The sequence below is a fragment of the Uloborus diversus genome, chromosome 4 (genome assembly GCF_026930045.1).
Source record: "Uloborus diversus isolate 005 chromosome 4, Udiv.v.3.1, whole genome shotgun sequence".
NCBI classification, from domain to species: Eukaryota; Metazoa; Arthropoda; class Arachnida; order Araneae; family Uloboridae; genus Uloborus; species Uloborus diversus.
This window is the reverse complement of record NC_072734.1, coordinates 124,699,188-124,724,302: the sequence shown is the minus strand read 5'-3', so window position 1 is coordinate 124,724,302 and position 25,115 is coordinate 124,699,188. Positions and strand designations below refer to the sequence as shown.

At 30.8% G+C, this 25,115-nt stretch overlaps 1 protein-coding gene across 1 annotated transcript in view; it reads left to right on the top strand.

The window, feature by feature from the left end:
* LOC129220818 (DNA-dependent protein kinase catalytic subunit-like) overlaps positions 1–25,115 on the top strand; it is a gene marked incomplete at its 5' end in the record, with an annotated part of 269,314 nt that overhangs the window by 230,801 nt on the left and 13,398 nt on the right. Inside the window, 14 exons of the mRNA XM_054855249.1 lie at positions 4,831–5,003; positions 6,573–6,695; positions 6,789–6,877; positions 7,156–7,243; positions 7,477–7,626; positions 11,216–11,287; positions 12,426–12,561; positions 13,868–13,935; positions 15,875–16,095; positions 17,617–17,712; positions 19,720–19,878; positions 23,090–23,291; positions 24,133–24,321; positions 24,809–24,854. Of these exons, the coding sequence (XP_054711224.1) occupies positions 4,831–5,003; positions 6,573–6,695; positions 6,789–6,877; positions 7,156–7,243; positions 7,477–7,626; positions 11,216–11,287; positions 12,426–12,561; positions 13,868–13,935; positions 15,875–16,095; positions 17,617–17,712; positions 19,720–19,878; positions 23,090–23,291; positions 24,133–24,321; positions 24,809–24,854 (1,812 nt within the window). The remainder of the gene's footprint in view (positions 1–4,830; positions 5,004–6,572; positions 6,696–6,788; positions 6,878–7,155; positions 7,244–7,476; positions 7,627–11,215; positions 11,288–12,425; positions 12,562–13,867; positions 13,936–15,874; positions 16,096–17,616; positions 17,713–19,719; positions 19,879–23,089; positions 23,292–24,132; positions 24,322–24,808; positions 24,855–25,115) is intronic.

Genomic DNA, 25,115 nt, shown 5'->3' with positions numbered 1-25,115 from the left:
TTTCTTATGTTTCATATTCTGTAGTAGCAAAATTTCACGTTCTTAGTTTTGCCACGTCCACTCAAAAAAAACAACAAAAAAAAAAAAAAAAATTGCATGCGAGTTCGATTCCATCACTCATAAGGACTTTATTATTAAATTTATCAGAGTTCATCTTAATTTGTTGAATGTTTTAGGAAATAAAGATCTTAAGTCAGGCAATAGAATACCGAAAAAGAGGAATTCTAATGCTCTAAAACAGTAGTGCCCAACATACGGCACGCAAAACTAATCCATGCGACCCACTGCTACGTTCAATGTTGGGAATTAAATGTGTTCTGGAATTTTTGAACCTATTAATTTATATGCATTTGAAAATATGCAAATTTGTAAACAAAACAAATATACTTTTGAATCAGAAGATTGATTCATTACTGAATGGTTTTTTCAAAAAAGATCTGGTTTAGAAACATAAAGAACTAAACTATGTGGCTTTACTTTAAGGAACCAAAATACTGTCAAGTTATGTGGATGATTGAAGGCACTGTTGGGACACTAAAAGGTAACTTTTGAAGCAAATTTATTGAAACTTAGTGATGACTCATTCAACCTTTGTTCCATTCAATATCATTCTGCCTGTTTTTTTAAAAAAATCAGACATTTAAGCATCATCATATTTGCTTCACTGCATTTTTGCTTTATTTAAATTTATATGATGAAGACAAATAAGAATTGTGTTTAGTTTTTTAAGTGTGCACTTATATTTTTTCAATTACGAGTAAGTGCTTCAATGAGGCTGTGGAATTCATACAGACGTTTTGCTAATGCTCTTTTCCAAATATTACCAAGTTGAGATTAAACAGTGCTATTCTCTTCGTGTAACGTGGTCATAAAAATTTTCATTGAAGTCATGAAAAAGTCTTGGAAAAGTCATGGAATTTTTTCATCCAAATAGAGTATGAACCCTGTTACTACATTTTTTTTTTTTTTTTTTTTTTTTTGCATTTTACTTTATTATATTTCATTTTGTTATGAAAAACTACTGTAGAACCTCGAGTAGTTTAAATCCCTTTTTACTGAGCTTTATCAAGACATTTCTTTGAATTTTATGTTGCCTGTTTTTCTATTTCTGTGTACAGATTAAGAAATATTAAACTTTTCCGTAAGATAATGAAAATACTGTGCCTGTTCTGTTTTCTGTCGACTGTTTGAAAAATCTGTTTATTTCTAAAAAATATACGTACCTTGTGTTTATTCAAGATTTGTGACGTGTTGGTTAGCAGAAAATAATTCACATGAAAGCCTTTTAACTAGATTAGTTTCCTCTGTACAATCTACAAATATTGAGAAAATCAGACGTGACAGAACTTGGTCAAGATAATTTGAGTTATTTATTGACCAGTTTAAGAAAAAAATTAAATACATTTATTTAAAATCTTTGAAGTATTTTTTTAATGCCGTTAAGAGTTAAGAAATACTATTAAAGTTCAAAATTAATTTTTTATGTTCATTGTCTGTGGTGAAGAACAAATAAAAAAGAAGTTTAAATTGTGAAAGTATTTCAATTAATTAATTTTTTTTAAACTTCTCAGAAAATTTAAAAAAAACCCAAAGTGGGCTAAATAATGAGTTTTTTAAAATGGTTTTTTTCAAATAAAGCCATTGGGTCCAACCCAATTAGGTTCAATTCGGCCAACCCTGCTTGCAGTCCAATATAAAAACAAAGAATCTCCAGGAGGGGAGTGCGTCTTAAAAAAGGAGGAAACCCTGTCCTTCTGGAGTGCAGAGCAGTTCAAGAGGTGCTCTCCATTCATGTCAACTCCTTCTCCACACAAGGAGATTTGGGTGAGTCTTCACGTCAGGAGAGTGCACTAGTCTAATATGATGTAGATGAGACTGAAGGAAATCATGTCCTCTCAGCAGGCGGGAAGAAGAGACCCCTATAGCTCTATATAGGTCCCTGGGAATGCAAGATGACAAAAGGCTATCCCAAGATTTGCAAACAATTTTTTCCTTACTGGAATTTGTGCGGTGTTCATTAATTTTTTGCTTGAGCAAAAGTTTGACTTTTTGCAAATTTGGAGGGGTCAAGAGAGAAGCCTCTTTTGCAGGAGTGTCCGCATTTTCATTACCCCATAAACCATAATGGCTTGGAATCCATTGTAAAATGATCTCCTTACCGGAAGTACCGGCTGACATGATGTACCACACGGTTTGGAGGGTTTATTTTTTGTTTTTTGCAATAAAATTTACAGCATATTGTAATGGTTTATCGTAGAAGGTTGAGAAAAAATGGCTACTTGTGGTTTGATTGGTAAATTAAATGCAATAATGATAATATTTGCTATAAATAACACAGGATGCATATATTACAGACAAACATTTAATAAAAAACATATAATCACCAATACAATATGTTATGTAGGCCGATATGATATTATATATTTTTTTATGATCGTATAGTGGAAACATTTACGTTATTGACCGATTGAAAATATAAACATGAATACAATTGACATATGCACTAAAATTGATTTAATTGCTTTTCCTTTTCTTTAACTTTCATTTATCTGATATAAAACATATATGACAACGTAAATTATCCTTATGTCATTACTGGGTACCCAAATATTAAATGTAAAATATAAATTACTCCCAATACAGGATTTGCGGGCCCCCTGCAGCAGTGGTAAACGTAAAAAACAAACGAGGTGCACTATTTATTTGATGTCTTCATTTTAGGGAGAGTCTTTACGTAGAGATGATCCAAATATTTAAATGATGATGTGGTGCAGATAAATTCAGTTTAATATGTGGAGATGATGAAATATTGCTGGGGTATTCCTTGTCTGGAATTTACCATACTTAAATGATGATGTAGTGTAGATGAGTTCAGTTCATTGTGTGGAGATGCTGAATTATTGCTGGGTATTTCTTCTCTGGAGATTTTCCTTCTTTGTAGTTTAACAACTGCCGCAGGAATAGGTTTGATGAATTTTCATGGTATTGGATGGGAGATTCAAACGTTTATTTTAAAATTTCACGGATCCTTTCATGTATGCTGTATGGATATAATTCACTTTTGATCTCTATTGGATAATGAAGACATCTCTCTCTTTAAAATTCCACGGATCCTTTCTTTTATACCCGCGCGTGGACAGTATGTCCAGCCCCGGGTTGTAAAAACGTTAACACTCCTTTCCAACCGATGTTTTTTTGAATTCTGCTCACAAAACCGGTAGGGGTGTCCCTATATAATTTTACTGCAGGACAAACCCCGCAAACACAGCCAGACTGGCAAACCACGCTTTGAACTCATGAACCTTTCACTTTTTGGGATTCCTGACATGTTCCCCCTTTCGATTCGACAGTACTGGAGATTTGTACGTGTCAAGAAAGAGTTCCTGATCTCCTTGGTTCTATTTAATTTGTACATCTGCCATCCATTAGAAAAATCAATGCCAAAGTTAAAATTGGGCTAAATCTTAATACATAAAAATCAATGTCCTGAGATAACATATATATATACATATATACATATATATATCAACGCACAACCGAAACCGCTGAAGCTTCAGACTTGAAATTTGGCAGGCATGTCCGTATGATTACAAAAGTAACCACTAAGAAAGGATTTTTCGAAATCTCAATGAGTTCGGGAGAAATTAATTAAAACCTCTTAATTTCTGCTAAATTAAAAACCTGTCATTGAAATTCAAATCCCTTATTTTCGAAGGCTTTCCTCCATTCAAATCATTATTCAGTACTTCATCTCAACTTTTGGTCGATAGCGAACTATAAATTTGATATTGTTTTTGTTTCTCACGTGAGGCTTTTCTCAAGTCAAATCATAATGTTTCTGTGTTTTGCTTTTATTTTTTCAAAACTAGAAACGAAGTTTTTAAGAACATCATCACAGGCGGACTATCCTTTTGAATTTAGAAGAGTGCAGTTTCCTGTTAAAGTTTGCTTTGCAATAACCATTAATAAGTCACAAGGACAGACATTAAAAATAGCAGGGATCGATTTAAGAGAAGACTTTTTTTCACACGACTAATGTTATGTAGCTTGCTCCAAAGCCAGTTCACCAAGCAGTTTAATAATTTTAGCACCAGAAAAAAAACTAAAAATGTTGTATACAAAGAAGTTCTAGCTTAAACATAGGTATAACAATAAAATGTGGATGACCAGTGTTTGCAAAGATAATCAATACTTTAAAAGGATCATTAATAACAGTTAAAGATCGGTTAAGGACAAGGGCATATATATATATATATATATAAGGAGTCCAGGGTCCCCGGGATCCTCCCCAAATTAGAAAAAGTTATAGGTAATAAGTAATTATTATAGAGGATTTTCGAAACTAGGTGCACCAAGCACTGTTAACCCCTGCTAATTCCATTACCGGAGCAATGCCGGGTACGGGAATGCTAGTTATATATATTGTATGTGAAAGAAAACAAGATAATTCCTTCAGACCGCGGCGCATTATTATAAAGGTAAAGCAGCAGTGACGCTCTCAGAGTGTTTAGAGTATATTCATGCGAGGTCAATGAACCTAGTTGGCGCAGAGGGGAAAAGCGAAAGATTATCTCCTTCGAAAGGAATTTCACTCCGCTCTCGCTAGAAAACTTTTGTAGAAAATGCTAGCGTTGCATGAAAACTTGAAAAAAGAGAATCAGGAATGGCAGGAATAGAAGGATATTAAAAGTGTGGCAGTGTGATTCCTATCGCACTGTCACACATATCAAAAAAGGAGTTCTAGTACAACCTGCTAAATTCGAGGAGTAGTATTTTTAATCTTACAAAATTTCAATCAAATGCATTGTTAAACTATTTTTCAAATTTCAGATCAGGATTTTTCCTCAATTGATTTTGATGCTTTTGAAGAGTTTCCTAAAATTTTGACTGAATGTTTGTTGAAATCTATGGCCTGTCAAATTCCAGATGCCTTAGAGCTCTTTCCCCGTCTACTCCAAATTATTGAAATGCATCCAGAATGTATTGATCTCTTTCAGTGCAAAGTAAGAAACAATTTAATTGATGTAATAGTTTTGAATGTAGTGTAATGTTTTACTGTACAGTGGAACTTCTTTTGAAAATCATCTCTTCTTCTTCTGATGAATAGTTGTTTTGTAGTCGCTTGATAGAGCTCCTTTGAAAATAAATAGTGTGATCAAAATTATGAAGGGTATTAAAATTATCACCAAAAACCATATTCCATGACAGTTTGGGTATGCTCTGAAAACTTTCATAAATTGCATTAGAGACTTTGTGAAGATCATTCATATTTAAGTTTAAATTTGTAGTCAGTACGCTTAAGTATGGCATTAAACTTATTTATAACAGCGAGAACTGGTCAAATGCTAAATCCATAATTTTTTTAAGGTGTTGTATTAATTGAGGGTTCAATGTAAGCTTTAAAAGATGTACTAGAAAGAACATTTCTTGTTTTAAATGACTTTGGATTTTATCATCATTTTAAAAAATCAACATTAGGCTTTTGTTTTCATGTCATTCCGTTAAACTGCATCATGCCTAGAACCTTGGGTAACAACATGATCTTAGAAGCAATTTCCAATCACTTTCAAAAAATCATCTTCTCTGACATTGCTGGGGCAAAAAGTATTCAAATCGATAATGGGTTGGGAAAGGGTAATAACGGAAAAATTTTCATTTTCCATTTTTTGCATTTTTGTTGTCTGTTATATGTTACCGTTACTGTACAAGCTTGCTTATTTGGTTTCCGCTGAAAAAAAAGGTGAAAAAAAGGTCCAACATTTTCCTTTTGTTAGTTATGAATCCAAAACCCGGTTCTTCAAATATCTTGAATGCAGATACTGCTGTTTATCTGCCCACAGCAGAATATCTGGGAATTTGAAATACCTCATTATGCTCACTGAACCCTTTCTTGCCATTTCAGAAACTATTCAAATTCCAAATTTTCTAATTTTAGGGAAAAAGTTTTACATCATATTCAATTGTTTAATAGGGGTTACAACACTTTCAACTGAGTGAAATAATCCTTAATGTATATCATTTTTAGTTTAAAATTTTGTAATCCTTATTGAAAATTTTCGATAGGATGTTTAAAATGCTTTTTTAAGAATTTTGAGTTTGGTGTTTGACTGGTTTTAGAAATTAAATGCAATATTTTTCATTATTTTCAATAGACCCACAATTTCAATTTAAAAAAAAAACCTTTAAATTGTTCTTGTACATCCAATAAAAACCTCCAACTATAAATTATAACCTTTGCAATTGAATCATTTGATTATGAGGGAACAGAAACCATAAAAAAATGAAACACATCTGACTGCATCAAGAGGGAACTATGCACAAATGGTCCCTTCTTTGCAATCTTGTTCCTTATTATTTTAAATGAGTTTTTAATTGCTGAGCAAGTGGTTAATAGTCTAAAAATTTAAATAATGAAGAAAGATCTTTTTATTTATTGTGATATTTTCCTGTGTTTTAATATCAGTCTTCCTTATTCTTATTGATGGCAAGTATATTATCGTTTATATATTCAGTCAATTTATGACAGTTTGGCTGCCTCCTTTAATATTTTTTAAAACTTTTTTTTTTCTTAGACCTCAGAGATGCCTTGCTGGTTGTTTCTCGGTTGGATTAATCAGATGGTTGCGTTGTTAGACAAACCAGAAGCTGTGGCTCTTCATCAAATAATTGAGAATATTGCTCTTACTTATCCCAATGTAAGTACATACCAGAATTTTAGTGTTTCAAAAAAAAAAAAAAAATGGGTTGACTGTATTACATAACTTATCAATATTTTTATATATCTCTAGGCTCTTGTTTATGCTTTCCATTTAAGTTCCACATGCTACAATTTCTCAAAAAGTATTGAAGGACAGAGAAATGAAAAATTTGTTAAAAAGTATGCTCATTTTTTAAAAATCTGTTAATTCAGTTTTTTTTTTTTTTTTTCCTTCCACTTCTGTAGGACTGGTTGGAGCTTAATGTGTTTTTGAATTGTATATTATCAAGCACATATTTTAAATTACTTTGTTTGTAATAATTTACTTTGTTGGTATTTTGTTTTATTTTGTTTTCATTTATTCAGACTTTAGCTTTTTATATGTTTGTATCTATAAAGTAATGTTGCATTCATTAATATTTGTTTAAAATATGTAAAAGCAATTATTTTCCATACAGAATCGACAGCATTTTAAAAAGAGATAGTTTGACTTATGATTTCATTGCTGCTCTTGAACATCTGAGTATCCCTCACATACTTTTCAAGGTAAGATCTTGTGATGCTTTTAAATTTGATTTTTAAAAGACATTCACGCCCCCCTCGAAATTCATCAGTGCCTCCCTAGTGAGCATGCCCCTCAGGTTCGGAACCGGGGCTATCATGGGGAAAATTTGCTTGTGTAGAATTTTGAGCTTCTTTCACTTTTTCATAGTCAAACTTTTACTGTTTTATAAAACAGAAAATGCTTCTGTTGAATAATTTTTCTATTCCTATTATAGGATTTTATTTCTGACTATGTTCGGCTATTGAACATTAAAGCATCAAAAGAAGCAGTTTTTTCTCTCTTCAGTACTACAGTTAAGAGCTTATTTATTTTGGAAGATAATGGAAGAATTCCTGTTGGTCCACTGCAGAAGGAATTTGCAGAGGTATTTTTCAGTTTTTATCTTCATATCAGTAACACATATTATAGTATTCAGCATTCTAAAATTGCAGTTGATCTTAATATCTTTTATGTAGGGCAATTCTAAAGCAGCTAAAAATATCTAAAATTAAAAAATTTTGTTGTTTGTTACTGTCTATCTATGTGTGTCATTGCTACTCCTGGTGAACGACAGAAAACTAAGCATCGAACCTGGTATCAACAGCTTCCTAATTTTCTTGACTACTTGTTTAGCTAAGTGTTATAATTGTGCGACATTAACTAGCGAAGATATTAGTTTAAAACATAAGTTTTTGACTCTGGAACTTCCTTTGGAACCCCTGTTAGCTGACTTTCCTATCAAGCCATTCACATTTTCCCCATAGGGAAAGCGGAAGTGACTCGCAGAAAGGAAGGTCATGCAGAAAGAGACGAATGTTTTTAGAGTGGCGTACAATGAAGTGCATTTTTCGATGTGCAAAGAAAAATAATAATTCAAATGGCTTGCTTAAGTAAAGCAAGTTTTTAATGTGAAGATTTTTTCTGCTTTTTTTTAAAGGAAGGTAAATGTCCCAAAAATGTCATTTTAAATTCTTTGACTTACTAAAGCTGTCCCGGGGGGCAAGTAACAGGGAAAATGCCCCCAAACTACCCCTGCGGTACTTCCAGGAAATGGGATGCTTCACAAACCTGCTGCAGGGCGAGTCGGGTGAGATCGGACTCTGCACTGCAGTCTGTGACAAAAAGGTGGCGAAGCCCTCGAGGTACAGGTTTGAAGGTGGTGGACACCTACCCACCCAAGGCGGCTATTCTAGACACGTTGGCAGCTATTTTTAAGGGGGTAATTTTAGTCTAGAAATTCAAAAAATCTATTTTTTCCCCCCTAATTTCTAAGAGGACTTATGAAAATTCAAATTATTTTTGCAGTTACAGTTAATTTTGTTAAAAATAAACTTGCTGAAATGAGACTGCAAACTTTAGACGCGTTTTTCTCGAAACTAGTTTTTCCGATATGGTTGACAAGATATGTCAAGTTCTAATTCACCGATTTACTTGAAATTTGGTACAGACTTTCTTACTGCTATCAAAATTGTCTCTACGTAGGGGTTTTTGTAATTTTCAATTTTTATTATTTTTAAAAAAAACACCAAAGTTCAAATAAAGAGCTAAAAATTGAACTTTTTTTGCTCCAAAAGACGCAATTTTGTGAAAAACATTTTATTTTCAAACCCGCTGCGTTCAGACAATTAATTCTACATCCTTGTTTAATAAGAATTAACCTTAATGCTCCAACCAGGAGATCCACCCCTCCCCCTTTTTTTTAGAGTCCCCACTTTGCCAGCCCCCCCACCAACTACAATTTTGATTTTTTTTCCAACTATTGCATAATTTTATACTTTTATTTATCAATAAAAAACTGATAAAAATGGATAGTGAAAATGGCTACTGGTTTTTTACTTCCTTTTACAAAAAAGGAAGTATTGTATTCACAAAAAAATTTTCCCTCAAAAAACGACCTTAATTTCCATTTTACTCACCCCCGAATGAATATTGAGTTCTTTTTTCGACTCGACCACACATGGATAGGTGCCTAAGAACGTATAGACACGCAAAATATCCATAATGACAATTCTCAAATTAATTACAACGAATTTTCTCATGACGTCTGTATGTACGTATGTATGCGTGTATGTGTGCGTATGTATGTCGTATAACTCAAGAACAGTAAGTCCTAGAAAGCTAAATTTGGTACGTAGACTCCTAGTGGGGTCTAGTTGTGCACCTCCCCATTTTGGTTGCATTCAGATGTTCCAAAGGGGGTTCTTTACACCTTTTTGGGAGGAAATCATTGTCAATTTCAACGCAAACTCAAGTGGTGTTGTAATTTGGCAAAAACTTGGCGATATATCGGCAAGTTTTTTTCGCCAAATTGGCGACAAAGTTGGCAAATTTTTTTTTTTTTTAATCTGTTTTATTTTGGCTGCTGTTGGTGATATTTAAAGAGCAAACTATTGAATCCCATTAAAATTGCCAGTAATGGGGGAAATGACATTAAATTGGAGTAAAAGGAAGTCATGTGATGCCCACATCAGCTCGTTTTCTATTACGCTCTTAAAATCACCTTAAAATCAAGCCTCTAGACTAGAATACCGCCTTACATTAAAAGTTGAGAGACATTTTTACCATGTGGCCAATGTTTCTTCTTTTCTCAATTTTTTAATTTAAATTTTATTGGCTGTTTTAGGATTAACTTAAGTTTTTAGATATTAAGATCAACTTTTTTTTTAGTAATTGTGTTTGGGAAATCATATACTTATTTAATTTCATTATTTTTAGTATGAACCAAGCTTATATAAATAGTCTTTAGGTTTATAAGAAATTTTTTATATTTTTTTAATAAGAAAATTGTCTATTTATGACAAAATCTATTTTTCATTTGAAATATCTATCCATCAATTAATCTAAACAAATTCATTCAATAAGTAATCATTAAATTAAAATGGGACTTGTTGCACAAAGTTTGTTAAAACAGTTAAAATAGTACTAAATCAATAGGTGCAAATAAAAAATTAAAATTAACATGCCTGTTTCAAGGACACTTGCCCCCTTTGTCAGAGCCTAGCAAATAAAAGAAAAATATGTTAAATACTCAAGAGAGGGGTATAAAACCAATCAGGCATTCTGAGCCAAAATTAGTGGTAGAGATGATAGTGTTTTCATTTTCCAACATAGTGAAAAAAATATACAATAAAAACATTTTACTTTAAAGAGAGAAAAAATAACAATGCAATTTGCAAATTGCAAAATTTGCAATGGGGAAGGATTGTATTTATTAAATCTATTTTTTCTTTGATATTGCAAAAGAAATAAGTGAATTAAACTCAAATGGATCAGAAGCATTTTTAAAAAAATTGGGATTTTTATCATGTGATCAACTATCTGAGAAGAAATATTGAATGCCATTTATAGTTTTATGCAAAATTTCATGTCATGTACAGTTGACACTTGATTTTACAAACTGTTTGGGGCAAAAAGAAGTTTTAAAATTAAGCATTGTGTCGATAAAAAACATTTTTGACAACTGTTCGTAAATTAGAGGTTCGTAAAATGGAGAGTCATCTCTATTATCAGTATACCTATTTGCAATAAGACAATTATGGTATGGCCTTATTTTTAACTATGAAATATTTTTATGAATATTATTTGTTTAAACATACTATGTTTTTAAATCTTTAAGAGACTTTAAATTTAACTAAAGATTTTTTAATTAGTGAAATCTTGTGTGAAAATTTATTTCCTAAATAATAATAAAAATGTACCAGTTGTAGTTATTGATAGCTATATTTTTATGATTTTGTAATGTGAGAATGAAATTCACTAATAGTAGATCATCATCATCATTCTAGAACCAGTTGAAAATATCTATTCAATTTTAAACAAAGTAGCATCAAATTTTAAGTTTGATGACAAATTACAACAGATTTGTGCCTAGTATTTTGTTTTTAAAGTATACATTTTGTTATTCTTTTTTAATCCTGTAATATTAGTATTATCAAATTATTTCATTTTCCTCTCGTATAATTTTTTCGCTCTAGGATTACAAAGAAAAGTTTTTAAAGATTTGTGGAAAAAAGGGAGAGAAGCTTTGTAAACCTGCAGATCAAAAGGTAAAGTTTCGTTAAATAGTTTAGTTTAACTTTAATTGCCATCTTTAACTTACCTAAACCTAACTTCTTTTTTTCTTAATTGAAATGAGCTGCAATTAGAAATGAAAAATAACAACAGTAATGTAAGAAAGATAGAAAAAGAAATGATTATTTTGTTGAGAAGGTGTAAAAAATTTTCTTTAACACAATTTATTGATGTCTGTGTAATTACTTATTTATAAATGTAATTTCTTTCAATAATGATTCAAAAATATAAATTTCGGGGATATATTTCTAAAGTTATTAAAATGAATTGCCTTGTGTTCAAAAAGTTATATGCAGTGAAATCCTGTTACAAAGAGTACCAATGCAACGAAGTACCCATTTCAATAAAATAAATTTTCAAACCTAATTTATGTTCCATCACATTGCTTGGATTCCATTACAACTAAATTCCTGTTACAGCAAACAAAGTTTTCGTTCGCTTGAAGTTCGTTGTAATGGGATTTCACCGCATTACCCCTTCTTTGTTCACATTGTTAAATTTTTAATCACATTAGATTTTTTATTTTTCATAGTAAGGGAAACAAGGCACCATAAAACAAAATTTGCATTTTATTTCCTCCCTAATAGTTGCTGGGGGTCATCATTTTTATGTTTGATATTTTAAAATTTTTTCAATGTTTTTCTCAGTTTATAGAGCAAAAAAAAGGCTGCAATTAGGGGCCATTCATTAATTACGTAAGAATGATTTTGGCAAGTTTTGCCCCCCCCCCCCCCCAACCTCCATGTAAGGGTGCGTAAGATTTTTCAAACCCCTCCCCCCTATTCTTATTTAAGATTCTATTTCGTCTTTCAAAATAATTAAATGTTGTTTGAAAAGAATCAGTTACACTAAAACTCCCAGTTCGATGCAAATGAAAGATTTTTATTTTTCCAAGTGATAAGTTATACTATATTATTGCTTGTCAAATACATATTACCATTATATTTTAAACTAAATGTCTAGTCTTTGGAATACCATTTATCAATGGTTATCAGTAAGTTTTTAAATGATCTTAGCATTTGTCTAATGAATACAAAGTTTATTTATGTTATGATTTTCAGTTTTAAATCTTAATGCAAAGAATTTTGATGTTTTTTTTTTTTAATTTTACAGACAATTTCTGAAGAATTAAGGAACTTGTATAAAGAAGCAAGTTCAAAAGCTAAGAAACACATTAATTTGAAACTGTATTCGACCTGGTTAAGTGAATTCCAGTCCTGGAAATACTCATCTGAGATAGAAATTCCTGGTGATGTCTCAAATGCAATGCTTTTCTTCTTTTTTTTTTTTTTTGTGAAGCATGTTTTATTTTGTTTATTCTACATTTTGTTTATTACTCATAATTATATTTTTGATGTGTTCTTTTAGAAGGGTTATATGTAGGTTGTTTCTTGATCAACAATGATGCATTTTGTTTATTTTTTAGAATATATTTATCCCGCTCTCCAAACTTCCATTAAAATTAATTGCATCAAAATATTAAATGCATCGCCAGCTCCATTATTTATCGATTTATCTTTTGTGATAAAATTGCTAACAGAGCCAATTACTAACAAAAGTTCAGAGCAAAATATTGAAAGTCTGTGCTAAAGTAACCCTGTTTCACAGTACTGACTAATGATTTGAATGGAGGAAAGATTTTCTCGCTTTATTTACAGTGCTTTTTAACTTCTTCCAATTGAAATAGAAGATTCGAGTTTTGCCTAACTGTGTGCGTGTGTTGGATTCCGTCTGGTGTTTAAAAAAAAAAACGCTTTATTGAATGGTGTTAAATATAATACTGGAACAATTTGTTTTTATTTTATTGATAGTTTTAATGAAGAAATTAATGACTGTAATTGAGTGAAACCTTGAAAAAATCAAGTTAAAAGCTCTAAAACCTCTCACAGTACTTAATTTAGAGAATTGGAACAAATTTCATTGAGTGCAGAAAAATCTGTTCTTTTAAATTGTATATAATATTAAAGTGTGAAAGTATGATTTTTCATCCATACATTCGTCAATTTATGTGAAAATTGTGTTTCAAAATGGAATTACTTATCAAGCTTGTTTGGAACTAGTCTCCAAACGTTTTTGGTACTAAAAGAAACAAACTGAAATTTTTAGCAAAGTTGATCCGATAGTTGTCAAGTTTTGTGCATTTAAACACACAGACGACAACTTCACCTAAAGAAATTGATACAAAAATTCAAACAAACTAAAATAGGTATACGAGTGGACCTGAGTACTGCAGATTTTTGGTACCAATTCATGTTTGGAACCAAATGCTCCAAATGGTGTGGTGCAATTAAACATTTTTTATAGCATTGTTCTGTAAAAGATTATTTTATATTAATTTGAATGCATTTTCTTTTCATCTTGTTGCATGTCAGTGTAACATTCACAGATGCTACTTTTTTTTTTTATAATGATTAAATCTTGTTTTCCCTGGCATTAAAACCTGATTTTCATAAGAATTTTTGTGAACTTTCCTCATATTCTTCACAACATAAACATAACTGTAACAATAATGAAATGTTTTACCTGTTTCCTCATCTTTTAACTTAATATTTTAGGTCAATATTCTGGCAAAAGTAAACCATTGTTGGATTATCATGTTAAAATTTCTGGATTTGATGAAAAGGTAAAGTCATTGAAAACTGTTCTGAGTATTAATCTGGAGTGTGTGTGCATTTATTTTTAAGAATTTGTCCATATTGTCACCTCAAAGCAACAGTAAGATACCTAATCCCAGAAATAACAGTAAGATATCCCTTATCCCACTGTGTTGCTTTGAGGGGAAGATATGATTACTGTTGAAGTAACACTGAAGTTATCCATTCATTTTGGATGACAACAAGTTATGTAGTTTTATCCACTATAATATTAAAATTTGTTCGCGTCCGTCTGTCTGTCTAAAGATTGATCTTCTTGAGAACCGCTGCGAATCGATAGTTGAATGAGATACCGATCAATTCGAAATTTTCCAAAGAAAACAATCGGATTAATCTCGTAATTGTACGACTTTAATTAGCGGAGAAATTAATTAAAGCGTTAATTAACATAACGTTATTCAGGAATTTTTATTTCTCTCCTGATGACATTTTGCATATGGGTGAGCAAATAAAATTCTAAAAATTGTTTTAAAAGAGATTTTTTTGGCTGCTGTCCAAATCTTAAAACAAAGTTTCTATCTAGAATTTCATCTTAAATTAGTTTAAAATTGGTTGCTCTATTCGGACATAGCCTTTATTTTATCATATGTCCTTTTTTTATTTTTTACATTCAACGTTCTTAACTCTTTTCAGCATATGGAAAATGTTTCTTTAGCAATGTTTATTGTTTGTAGTGTAAGTATATCATTCACCGGCCTCATATTTTGGTACATTTAGAATGTGTGACTAATTATGTTTATTTTGATGGACTTTTTACCGTCACATGGGGGAGTTTTCGAATTGTAATAACTCTCTTTTTCCTCCCGGTTTCTATTTTTGAAATAAAGTTTGTATCGTTAAAAGAACACGGTAAATTAAGATTGTTTGGATTTCTTTAAGTGAAACAGAGTTGAACAAGAAAGCTTGTTTTTAAGGATTTTAACTAAAGCTTAATTGAAATCTGATGACTTGATATTAAATTAATGCTTATTGGTATTTAGTAAGTCTTGGTGCTTTAGTTTCACCGATCAACCAAAAAGTGTGTCATTTTATGTAAAAAGCTGATTGTAATTGTACATAAATATTTCAGATATAATCTATCAGATTTAATTCAGTTTTAAGTGAGCACAGATTATAGTTGATAATGCATATATTTTCATCTTTTGTGCTAATTTAAAATACTCATAAAAAACTTGTATCATTGATAACTATGATTAATGTTAAAGAGATTTTTGCCAAAAATATGCTCTACTGGTGTTTTGCAAACCTTGCAATACGTGTATTTATTTATTCATCAGCGCTTTAGAAACTGATGTCAGAGTAATACAAAAACACCGATTGAACATCTCTTTCATTTTTTAAGTAGCCCGTGCAATGCCGGGCGCGCAAGCTAGTTGCTTAATAAATTTTGTGTAAAATTACTGTATTTATGTGCCATCTAATTGCATTTACTAATTATAGACTTGATTGTATGATTAATATATGCTCGTGCTAAAACAATTTATTGGTGCATAAAAGTGCTTCAATAAAATTCACAAGTTACCAATTGGTTCCAAATCATGTGTTGTCTTTGAAAAGTATTTTTGTTTGTTGAAAAAAGTAGTGGATGGGGCAGAGAAAGTTGACATTTTTGCCTCACACTTTGTAGAAAATTTCTTCTTGTTAAGTTCTTCATCTCGTTGCCGCAGAGCAACAGTAAGATAATATCTTAGTGTTATTTTTGGGATAAGATATCTTACTGTTGCTCTGATGATACGATATGTGCAGGTGGGAACCAAGGCACAGAGCTATTACCTAAAGAATATCTATTTAAAATAAGGCTTAAAAATTTTATGTGCCAGTTCTTTTGTCTACTATATGAAATGTAATTATGCATTGCTAGGTATATTTTGATTTTTTTTGTGCTCATGAAACAATAAATGATTTCAGGTATTAGTGTTATCTTCAATTACTGTGCCTCGTCGTATCATAATCAGAGGTAATGATGAAAAGGAATACAAATTTCTGGTCAAAACTGGTGAGGACCTCAGGCAAGATGCTCGTATTGAACAGTTGTTTACAATAATGAATGAAATATATGGGAAGAATATCAGTTGTGCCCAACGTCGTCTTTCTCTTCATACCTACAAAGTGGTTCCTTTGACCACTAGGTAAGCTGTTGACTTGCCATGTCAATTCTCTCTCATTATTATTTTGTATGTTGGAACTTTGATCGGAATTCTTTAAAAAGTTGATTTCTATTACTCCTGCTTTAATTTCCTTGTATAATACAAATATTACAAAAGAAAAAAGAAAGAAAAAGAGAAAAAAACTGATTATCTATTCCTTTTGCAATTGGTTTGCCTCCTTAAAAATGTTTCTAATTTCAAACTTGTTAGGGAATTTATGGAATATAATGAAGGGAAAAAATTTTTCAAAAGGAGGGGAAAAGGTAGTGTTGAAAGCACCTAAAGTCAGTTTGAGCAATTTTAAGTAGAGATGACTGCAAAATGTTAGTACACAAGTATGGCAAGTTGTACATGTCGTGTTATTAAGGTTTAAAGGGATGCCATTAAATTGACAGATGTACTTTTACTTTTTTTGCTTATACAGTTAATGCACTTATTATAGTTGCATTTCTAGTTGCTTATTTATGTTTTTTTTAACAATTAGCTGTGTTCATGTTTTCTTCTTGATCTCACACATTAGGATTTTCACTTTACTACAATCCCTTAAGATGACACTTAAGTGAGAGGTTACTGTATTAGTTTTCTGAACCAGGGTGAAAACTAATCCAATTTAGTATTTTTACAAAAAGGTTTATTTGTAACTAGTTTTAAGTTAACTTCCTGATTTTTTTTTTTTTTTTTTTTAATTTTTATGTTGTGATTATTTACAAAACTTGCAGAGTGGCATTTCACTTCAAAATCTGTTATAATTACTCTGCTGTTTAAAATTGGCCCTTTTAGTGTTTTAATCTTGCATTATTCTAGTGTTTTTAATTAGATATGTAATTCTTTTGATTAGATATTTAAAAATTTTAATTCCTAAGAATGTATCATAATAATTTTAAGATGTAATTAAACTTCATATCGGCATTGCATACTTAAAATCAGCTTGGTATTTATTCATAACTATGTTTCTCTAGGATATTGACTTTAAAAAACATAATTTTAAACCTTTAAAAGCCCTTTAATTTTGAAAGTTTTGAGAGTTGGAACTATATAATTAGTTATCTCTCTTATATTATGATTTTCTTTGCCTATAATTTTTATCATCTCTTCTCTAAGGCTATTTCATGTCTAAAGAAATGTTATAAAATAATAAAACAAGAAATTTGTAGTTTATATCTGTACCTGGGAGGTAAAAGGTACTCTCTCTATGCTTTTTTTTTTCCAAGTTAAGAATTAAGCATCTCAACTTTTATACTCTAATCAAAGGTAAAAAGCTGTAAGATTTTGAAAAATAAGTTTTTATTTTATAAGCCCGTATATGACGATCTAGTTAATTGCAATCATCACAAAAAAAAAACTTTAAACTTATCTCCTGGCTAACTTTGCTTTTGCGATTTAATACCATTTAATTCCCAGGTACAAATGTATGCATTTTTATGATGTCAAAGTAATGTTCTTATTATGTGCTTGAAAGATTTCTTAGCTTTAAATTAATTTTTATTTATATTTTGCTTTTAGACTCGGGCTTATTGAATGGGTCGATCACACTATTGTGCTCAATGACTTTTTAATGGATGGAATGTCAGAACCAGAAAGAACAAATTATGAGAAACGGTATTTTAAGGCTTTTATTATATTTTTTTCTATGTAAAGAAATTGATTTGTCTTTTTTACATCTTCTCTTGTAATCTGTTTCCTCATTTATTTTATGTTGCTGCAATCCTGGCTTATGTGAGCCCCAGATGGCACACATAATGTTTAGACATTTAATAAGGTTTTAAAAAGGTTGCTACAATGTTGATAACCATTTTAAAATATTCAAGAAGCTAAGAGTGTACCTGGGACAGGGAAGGATTATTATTTATGTGTTGCTATAATAAATCACCTATTTATAAGTTCACAAAAAGTTTATAACAAAAAAGAGCTAAATAACGGCCTCACATATGAAAAGTGAATTGGTAGCAATGATTTTTTTTTTGCGTTAACATAAATTTTTTTTTAAATTTGTAAATTAATTCAAACAGATGCTGTAAATGCTTTCAGAGTGTTTTTTGAGCACTCCTCAATCCAATTCATTAAATTTTATATTCAACCCACTTCTAGTTATCCAAATATCATGAAATTTTTGTGCAAGTATAAGTTATTGTTGATGATGTAATAATTTAACTTTTGGCGTAAGTATCTGCAATGGGTTTTCACGATCAAAGATTTTTCTATGATTGATATCATGAAGTGTTCAACAGAACTTGTTCCATAAGTAGACTTTAAGCAGATAAAGAAGTTTTTTTAATGTTGATGCAATTGAATGTTTTCTCACTAAGCATAACTGGTATGTCTTCAGAACTAGTGCAAGAATTCCAATGAAAACTGGTATTCAGTTGAACCTCAATAGGAGAAGGGCAAAATCAGGCCATACGTATGAAAACTATTTCATACAGGCCATAACGAAACTGCAGTCTCTGGATGTGATAACTAGGCTGTCTGATATATTACACATGAGTTATGCTGGAACTTGAATGGTAAAATATAATAAGGTCGATTTAATTCAAAATCAGCTGAATCCTAATTAATTTATCTCTAAATATTTAGACAATACTGCTAATTAAAAAATGGAAACAAAAAGGAAGTCTCTTGCCAACTGTTTTACAAAAAAAAAAAAATTTTTTTTTTTTTGGAAAAATTAAATGGGCTGATTGTGAAAAGTTTTTTGTCTCTTCGGTATTTTTTTTTTTTTTTAATCGACTGCCCTGGTCTTGAAACTAAACCCTTTAATTCACCTTTCAAACAATTTTTATTTCTAATTGAATTTGCAATTTCTTGAGAGAAAAAAAGTGTTCTTTTGACTTGCAAAATCCATGGATTAAAAAGGAAAAAATCAGCTTGTAAAAGTGTTATCATTTGATTCTTTGTAATGAATTGTCTTTTGAGTAAGAGGGTGGTTTGTGAAATTGTGACAGTTTGTGTTTTCAACAATGAAGGAGGGGGTAACAAGTATTGTGATATCACACATTTTTTTATGACCATATCTTAAAAAAATAGTGAGATTTATGACAAGAGGAGGAGAGGTGGTGAGGTTAATTAAGGACAAATTAGGGGGGGGGTCAAATTTGTTGAAAACAAGTGACACCATTTATGGATAGCGACATCATTTTTATTTTAAGATAATTACAGCCACACAAATGATGGACAAATGTGAGCTAAGCTTTTTTAAAAATGGAATTTCAAACTTAAAATTGCTTGTAACTCCTTTTCTCATTAATTTAGGTTCTTCAAGCTTGGATATGGTGTGGAAAACTTTTTTTTCTCTTAAGGGTTTCCCAATAATAGCAAATTTGAAACAATATGGTTATTCCTTTACTTTAAAAGGGTTTTATGTCATTTTTTGGTCTAAAATTGGAATAAAAAAAGAAAAACAAATTCAAATTTAAGGGGGAAATGTTTCCAAGTGCATCATAACAGGACCCATGGTACCTGCAACCAAAGTATTTGCTACTGGACATTTTCATCCAACCAGTAGGTGGCCGAAACACTAATATACACAGAAACTTTCCGTTTTAAAAATATAGTTCTGTATTATACCTCTAAAATTTTCTCTTCTTTGAAAGCTATTTTTCTTTACAGTAAGTCAAATGCCATTGATACCATATTTAAATTAGGAAAAGGAAATTCTAATAGTGATATAGGTACGGTGTATGCATATTTATACCAAAATAGGAGCAGAGAAGAGTGTGTGCAGAAATATGAAGAAATTAAGAAAATAATGCCAAAGAATCTTTTAAGGTAAGCAATGTTAACTTTTTGTTTTAATTTCCTTAACGTTTACCTAAAAATTCTGTACAAAGGTTCTTCTGGAAGGTTAAAAAAAAAAAAAAAAACCCAAACCATTCTTCATAAAAAAAAAAAAAATTGAAGGGTCCATTTGGTTGAAATGCAAGATGACAATGTTATTGAAAATTGCTGCAATTTAAACCTATTAGAAATAGAAAAGGTGGCAGACCTCAGCTAAATTGGTTTACTGCTGCAGAGTCACATTTTTCAACAATGAATGAGATGAACTGGTGATCAAAAATCAAGTAGATATTGTGGGAAAATCTTCATAAGAAGATATTAGGTCATCTGGCCAATTATGATGATGATCAACTTCTTAGTTGTTGCTTACAAACTGGCAGCCCCAGAGTTTTCAGTAAATTTACATGTAAAATAAAGAACAGCAATAGCATACAGCAGTAACTTGTTTTATCTTAATTAAAGAATACCTCTTACAAGCTTTATACAGTTGCACCTCAAAAATCCACACTTCCAAAGCCTCTAAAATGTCATTGACATTGATTGGAAATTTTCGATTTCAAATAATTTTAAAAAGCCGAAATTCCTTGAGAATATAAAGTAAATACTTGAAGAGTGCTTGAATTTTATTTCCTGTCAAGTGCATGAGCCATGAAAAAAGAAAGAAAGAAACAAACAAACTAAACTAAAAAGTTGAACTCTTCAGTGGTGAAAACATTTTAATATAAAATAAACAGCACAATTGCCAAAGCACCAATTCCCAGAAATAAATAAATAATAATAAAAAAGAATCGAACTACAGTGGTGGACAAAATTATAGACTCAAATTTTTTTCATTTTGTTTCAATTACAACATGACTCAGTTTAAATTATTTTCATTGAAGTAAAGATGAATTGTTGAAGAAATAGTTCTAAAATTAGTACATCTTATCAATTAAATTAAAAAATTCATAAAGTTAGAAAATTTGCAAATTTAATATTTTATCATTACTTGAAACCTGGACAAAAATATAAACTCAAAATTAAAAAATCCAGGATTACGAGAAAGTTTCGTTCAAAAATGTTAATTTAACGCCATAGAATGAATAAATGTTGCCATCAGTGATTTCTGAAAGTTTTGTTTTTGGAAATTTATGAGAAACATATAAATGCACCGCTGGACAAAATTATAAACTCTTTTTTTTTTCGTTTTTTCAATCATAATTTAATTCAGTTAAAAATTTTCGTTCCAGTAAAGATAAATAACCCTCTCAGCATGGTAAAGCAGAATTGGCATTTCTTAATGGAAGATAGAACGCTGAAGATTACCAATTAATACTGGAAGATCATCTCTTACCTTTTGCTCATATGATTCCTGGAGGAAACTGGTTATTTCAGCCAGATAACGCGAGTGTACAAGCAGCGAAAAGTACAAAAGAATGGTTCAAGCGCTGGGGTATCAAAGTTATCAAATGGCCAGCTCGTAGTCCAGATCTTTATCCGATTGAAAATGTTTGGGGGTCCAGGGTTCGCAAAGTTTATCATGATCGGCACCAGTACCAAACCACAGAGGAATTAAAAAGGGAAATACTTTCAGCATGGAACCATATGCCACTGCAGCTGTTAGAAACTCTTGTGAAATTTACATGCCCAGCCGCATATTCGAGGTAATTCAGAAAACTGGGGGCCCAACTCGTTTTTAAAAGTTTGTAGTTCACACCAATGGCTAGATTTAATGCAGTGTTAATTTTTAAAACATTTCAAATATTGATTTTTTTTTCAATTTATCCATGTTAATAGCGAAATTTCATTTTCCTAAATCTATGCTTTGTTTTACTAAAGTAATTGCAAATATAACTTAATTAAACTCAAAAAAAAAAAATAAAAATAAAATTTTGTCAGCTTATAATTGTGTTTATGGAGTATTGTAAGTTTGTAATTTTGTAATTCAGCATCGGTTCATTTTTGGTTGTTAAATGATTAAGTATTTGATTAAAATTCTACCAAACTTCAGAGTTTCTTATTTTTGAGTGGATACTTTTGTCCAGGTTTCATGTATTATAAAGATATTAAAGTTAAGATTTTTTAAATTAAATTATTTATTTTATAAAGTTTATGAGTTATACTGAATTTAGGACTATTTAGTCAGTTATTTATTTTTACTGGAACAAAAAGTTTTTTAACTGAGTTAAATTATGATTGAAAAAATGAAAAAAAAAAAAATGAGTTTATAATTTTGTCCAGCGGTGCATTTATATGTTTCTCATAAATTTCCAAAAACAAAACTTTTAGCAATCACTGATGGCAACATTTATTCATTCTATGGCGTTAAATTAACATTTTCGAACGAAACTTTCTCGTAATCCTGGATTTTTTACCTCTGAGTTTATACTTTTGTCCAGGTTTCACGTAATGATAAAATATTAAATTTGCAAATTTTCTAACTTTATGAATTTTTTAATTTAATTGATAAGATGTACTAATTTTAGAACTATTTCTTCAACTATTCATCTTTACTTCAATGAAAATAATTTAAACTGAGTTATGTTGTAATTGAAACAAAAGAAAAAAAAAATGAGTCTATAATTTTGTCCACCACTGTATATATTGTTTTTGCAACAACTAATTCTCATTTCATGTACGAATTATATGTACTAAATACAAATACAAATAAAAAAAGTGACAACCAGTAACAGGCTCTGGGCCCAGCTAGGCTGGTCCTAGTCAATTTACAATCCCCAGTGAAGATCAATGGCAACTATCAACAATGGCCCTTGCTCATTACCACCTCTTCCGGTAAGTTGTTCCAAGGTTCCACTACCCTGCTAAAATTATAATTTTTCCTAATATTCATGTTAGCCTGAGATTTAAATAGCTTAAAACAATGACCCCTTGTCCTGTTTTCAGTGCTAAACTTTAGCCCCGTAATATCTTTCATTTTAATAAATTTAAACAGCTGAATCAGGTCCCTCTGGTCTCTAAACTAATGACCTAAAACTATTTGTTATAGTTCTTGAGATGCATTGTATGTAGTAATATGGAGCTGAAGTCTTATGATAACCAATCTCATAGATAATAATTGTGATATTTGGGGAAAATATTCTAGTTTAACTATGGACTAATTTTTTAGTATTTCTCAGTTGGAAAAATTGGTAGGTTGGAAAAATTGGAGGACTATGAGTCGTTTTATGCATTTTCAGTACTTATGTATTCCCTTTTATTCTAGGAAATCTTTTTTGAAGTTGAGTTCATGTCCTGAAGCATTTGTGACTTTGAGAGCAAAATTTGCTCAGTCGCATGCCGTCGTTTGCCTCTCTCATTGGATTCTGGGCATTGGGGATCGCCATTTAGGCAACTTCCTTATTGACAAGACCTCTGGGAATGAAATAGGCATTGATTTTGGTCATGCATTTGGTTCTGCCACTCAGGTTTGTGAAATTTCCTTAATTCTCTTAAATCACTTCACTGTACATTACTTGAATTTAATAATATTGCAGCCCATTTTTTCTTTATTTTCTTCTGTCTGCGATGCAGCTTAAAAGTCCTGAAATTGTCTTCAAAATAAACTGACGGATTGATTGTAAAATCTAAATGAACACCAATAAATGCATTTTAAAGAATGCTAAACTTAAAAACTACAAGTTCATGCTACTTGGGGATTATATCCCTAGAAGCACAATACAAATCTGCTTAAGCTGAAGTTTAAAATTTTTTTCTTTTAAAGTGTTTCGTTTTTTTTTTGTTTTTTTCTTTTGCCCCAACTAAGAAATAGTCTGCAGAACTATACTTTCTCCATAATCTGGGGCATATGTCACAGTGTCACACTTTTTCTGCTATCGAGATGTGCAGTACAGAACAATTCTCTGGAATAATAAGGACTATTTTGCTGTGGACAGGTAAAGAGCAGTAACTGCGAATTTTTCCATTTTTTTCATCTAATGTATGTTAGCTGTAATGTACAAGCTTGCTTATTTGGTTTCCATTGAAAAAAAAAGCACAAAAAAGAGTAATTCCAACGTTTCCCTATTGTTAGTATTGAATCTAAAATGTGTTTCTTGAAAGATCTGAAACTTATTTCTGCAGATAATGCTGTTTATCTGCCCACAGCAGTATTGCTCACTCACCCGGAAATCTGAATTTCCCAGTTTTCTGGTTGGCTAAAAAGTTATTTACTGATTTAGGAATGAAACCCAAATTAGAATAAATTCTGTTGTAAATATTTTAGTTTGTTTATGTGCCCTTTATCAAACTTTGAGTCTGTGTATGCAGTTTTTAGGCACCCCTGAGCTTGTGCCATTCAGACTGACATCTCAGTATCTGCAACTGATGGAGCCTTTGGGAGTGAAAGGAATTTATGAGGCTACAATGGTGCACATACTTTCAGCTCTTCGTGAGAAATCAGATCTTATATTGAATGTCATGGATATATTCATTAAAGAACCCACTCTTGATTGGAAGGTAATTGCTTATTCAGTCAGTTTTTTTTTTTTTTTACAATCCTATACAAATACATAAGTTACCTAGTTTCAGACACTTGGTCCATCTAGGCTGGTTCATAGCTGCTTGCCAATAAAAATAAAATGTTCTTTTAAAATTCTTTACTCCATTGTGCAAACCATCCTTTCTGGCTAGCTTAACCAGACCGTAGAGTAGGATAGAGCGGACACGCTATACTAAGAAATTTAAGACAGAAGTTGCACAGATGTATCCCAACATCCTTAGCTTCTTGCTAAAGATCTTGAAATACATTTTGATGTAAAACATTGCATTATTGAATCTCAATTAGTAGTCTATCTAAATTATATTAAGTAGTCTATCTTCTATTATATCTATATTTACATATGAAAATGTACATATTTATTCTCATGTGTATATATATATAGATATAATTCACGTATACACTTTAGCAAATGTATTTTTATATATTTTGTTACTTTATTTTCAGGTTCATGCTCAAAGGCAGCAATCAATACTGGGAACACAATTAGAAGGTATTTATTGCATTGTGTTTGATATTACACTTAAACTGCTGATACTTAATATAGGCAAAACCTGATATTCAGTTCTGATGCTTTAAGTTGTTGTAACACCTGATCATATCTTATCAGCTACAAATTGCACTGATAAAGATAATTCAGTTTTTATAAAACTTTTTTATATTTAAACATATTTTTTTAACTTTTGATCTTTATCACAATTTTTTTTTTCACTACTACTAATGTTACTACACTTCTATGTGGGCCACTTTCATA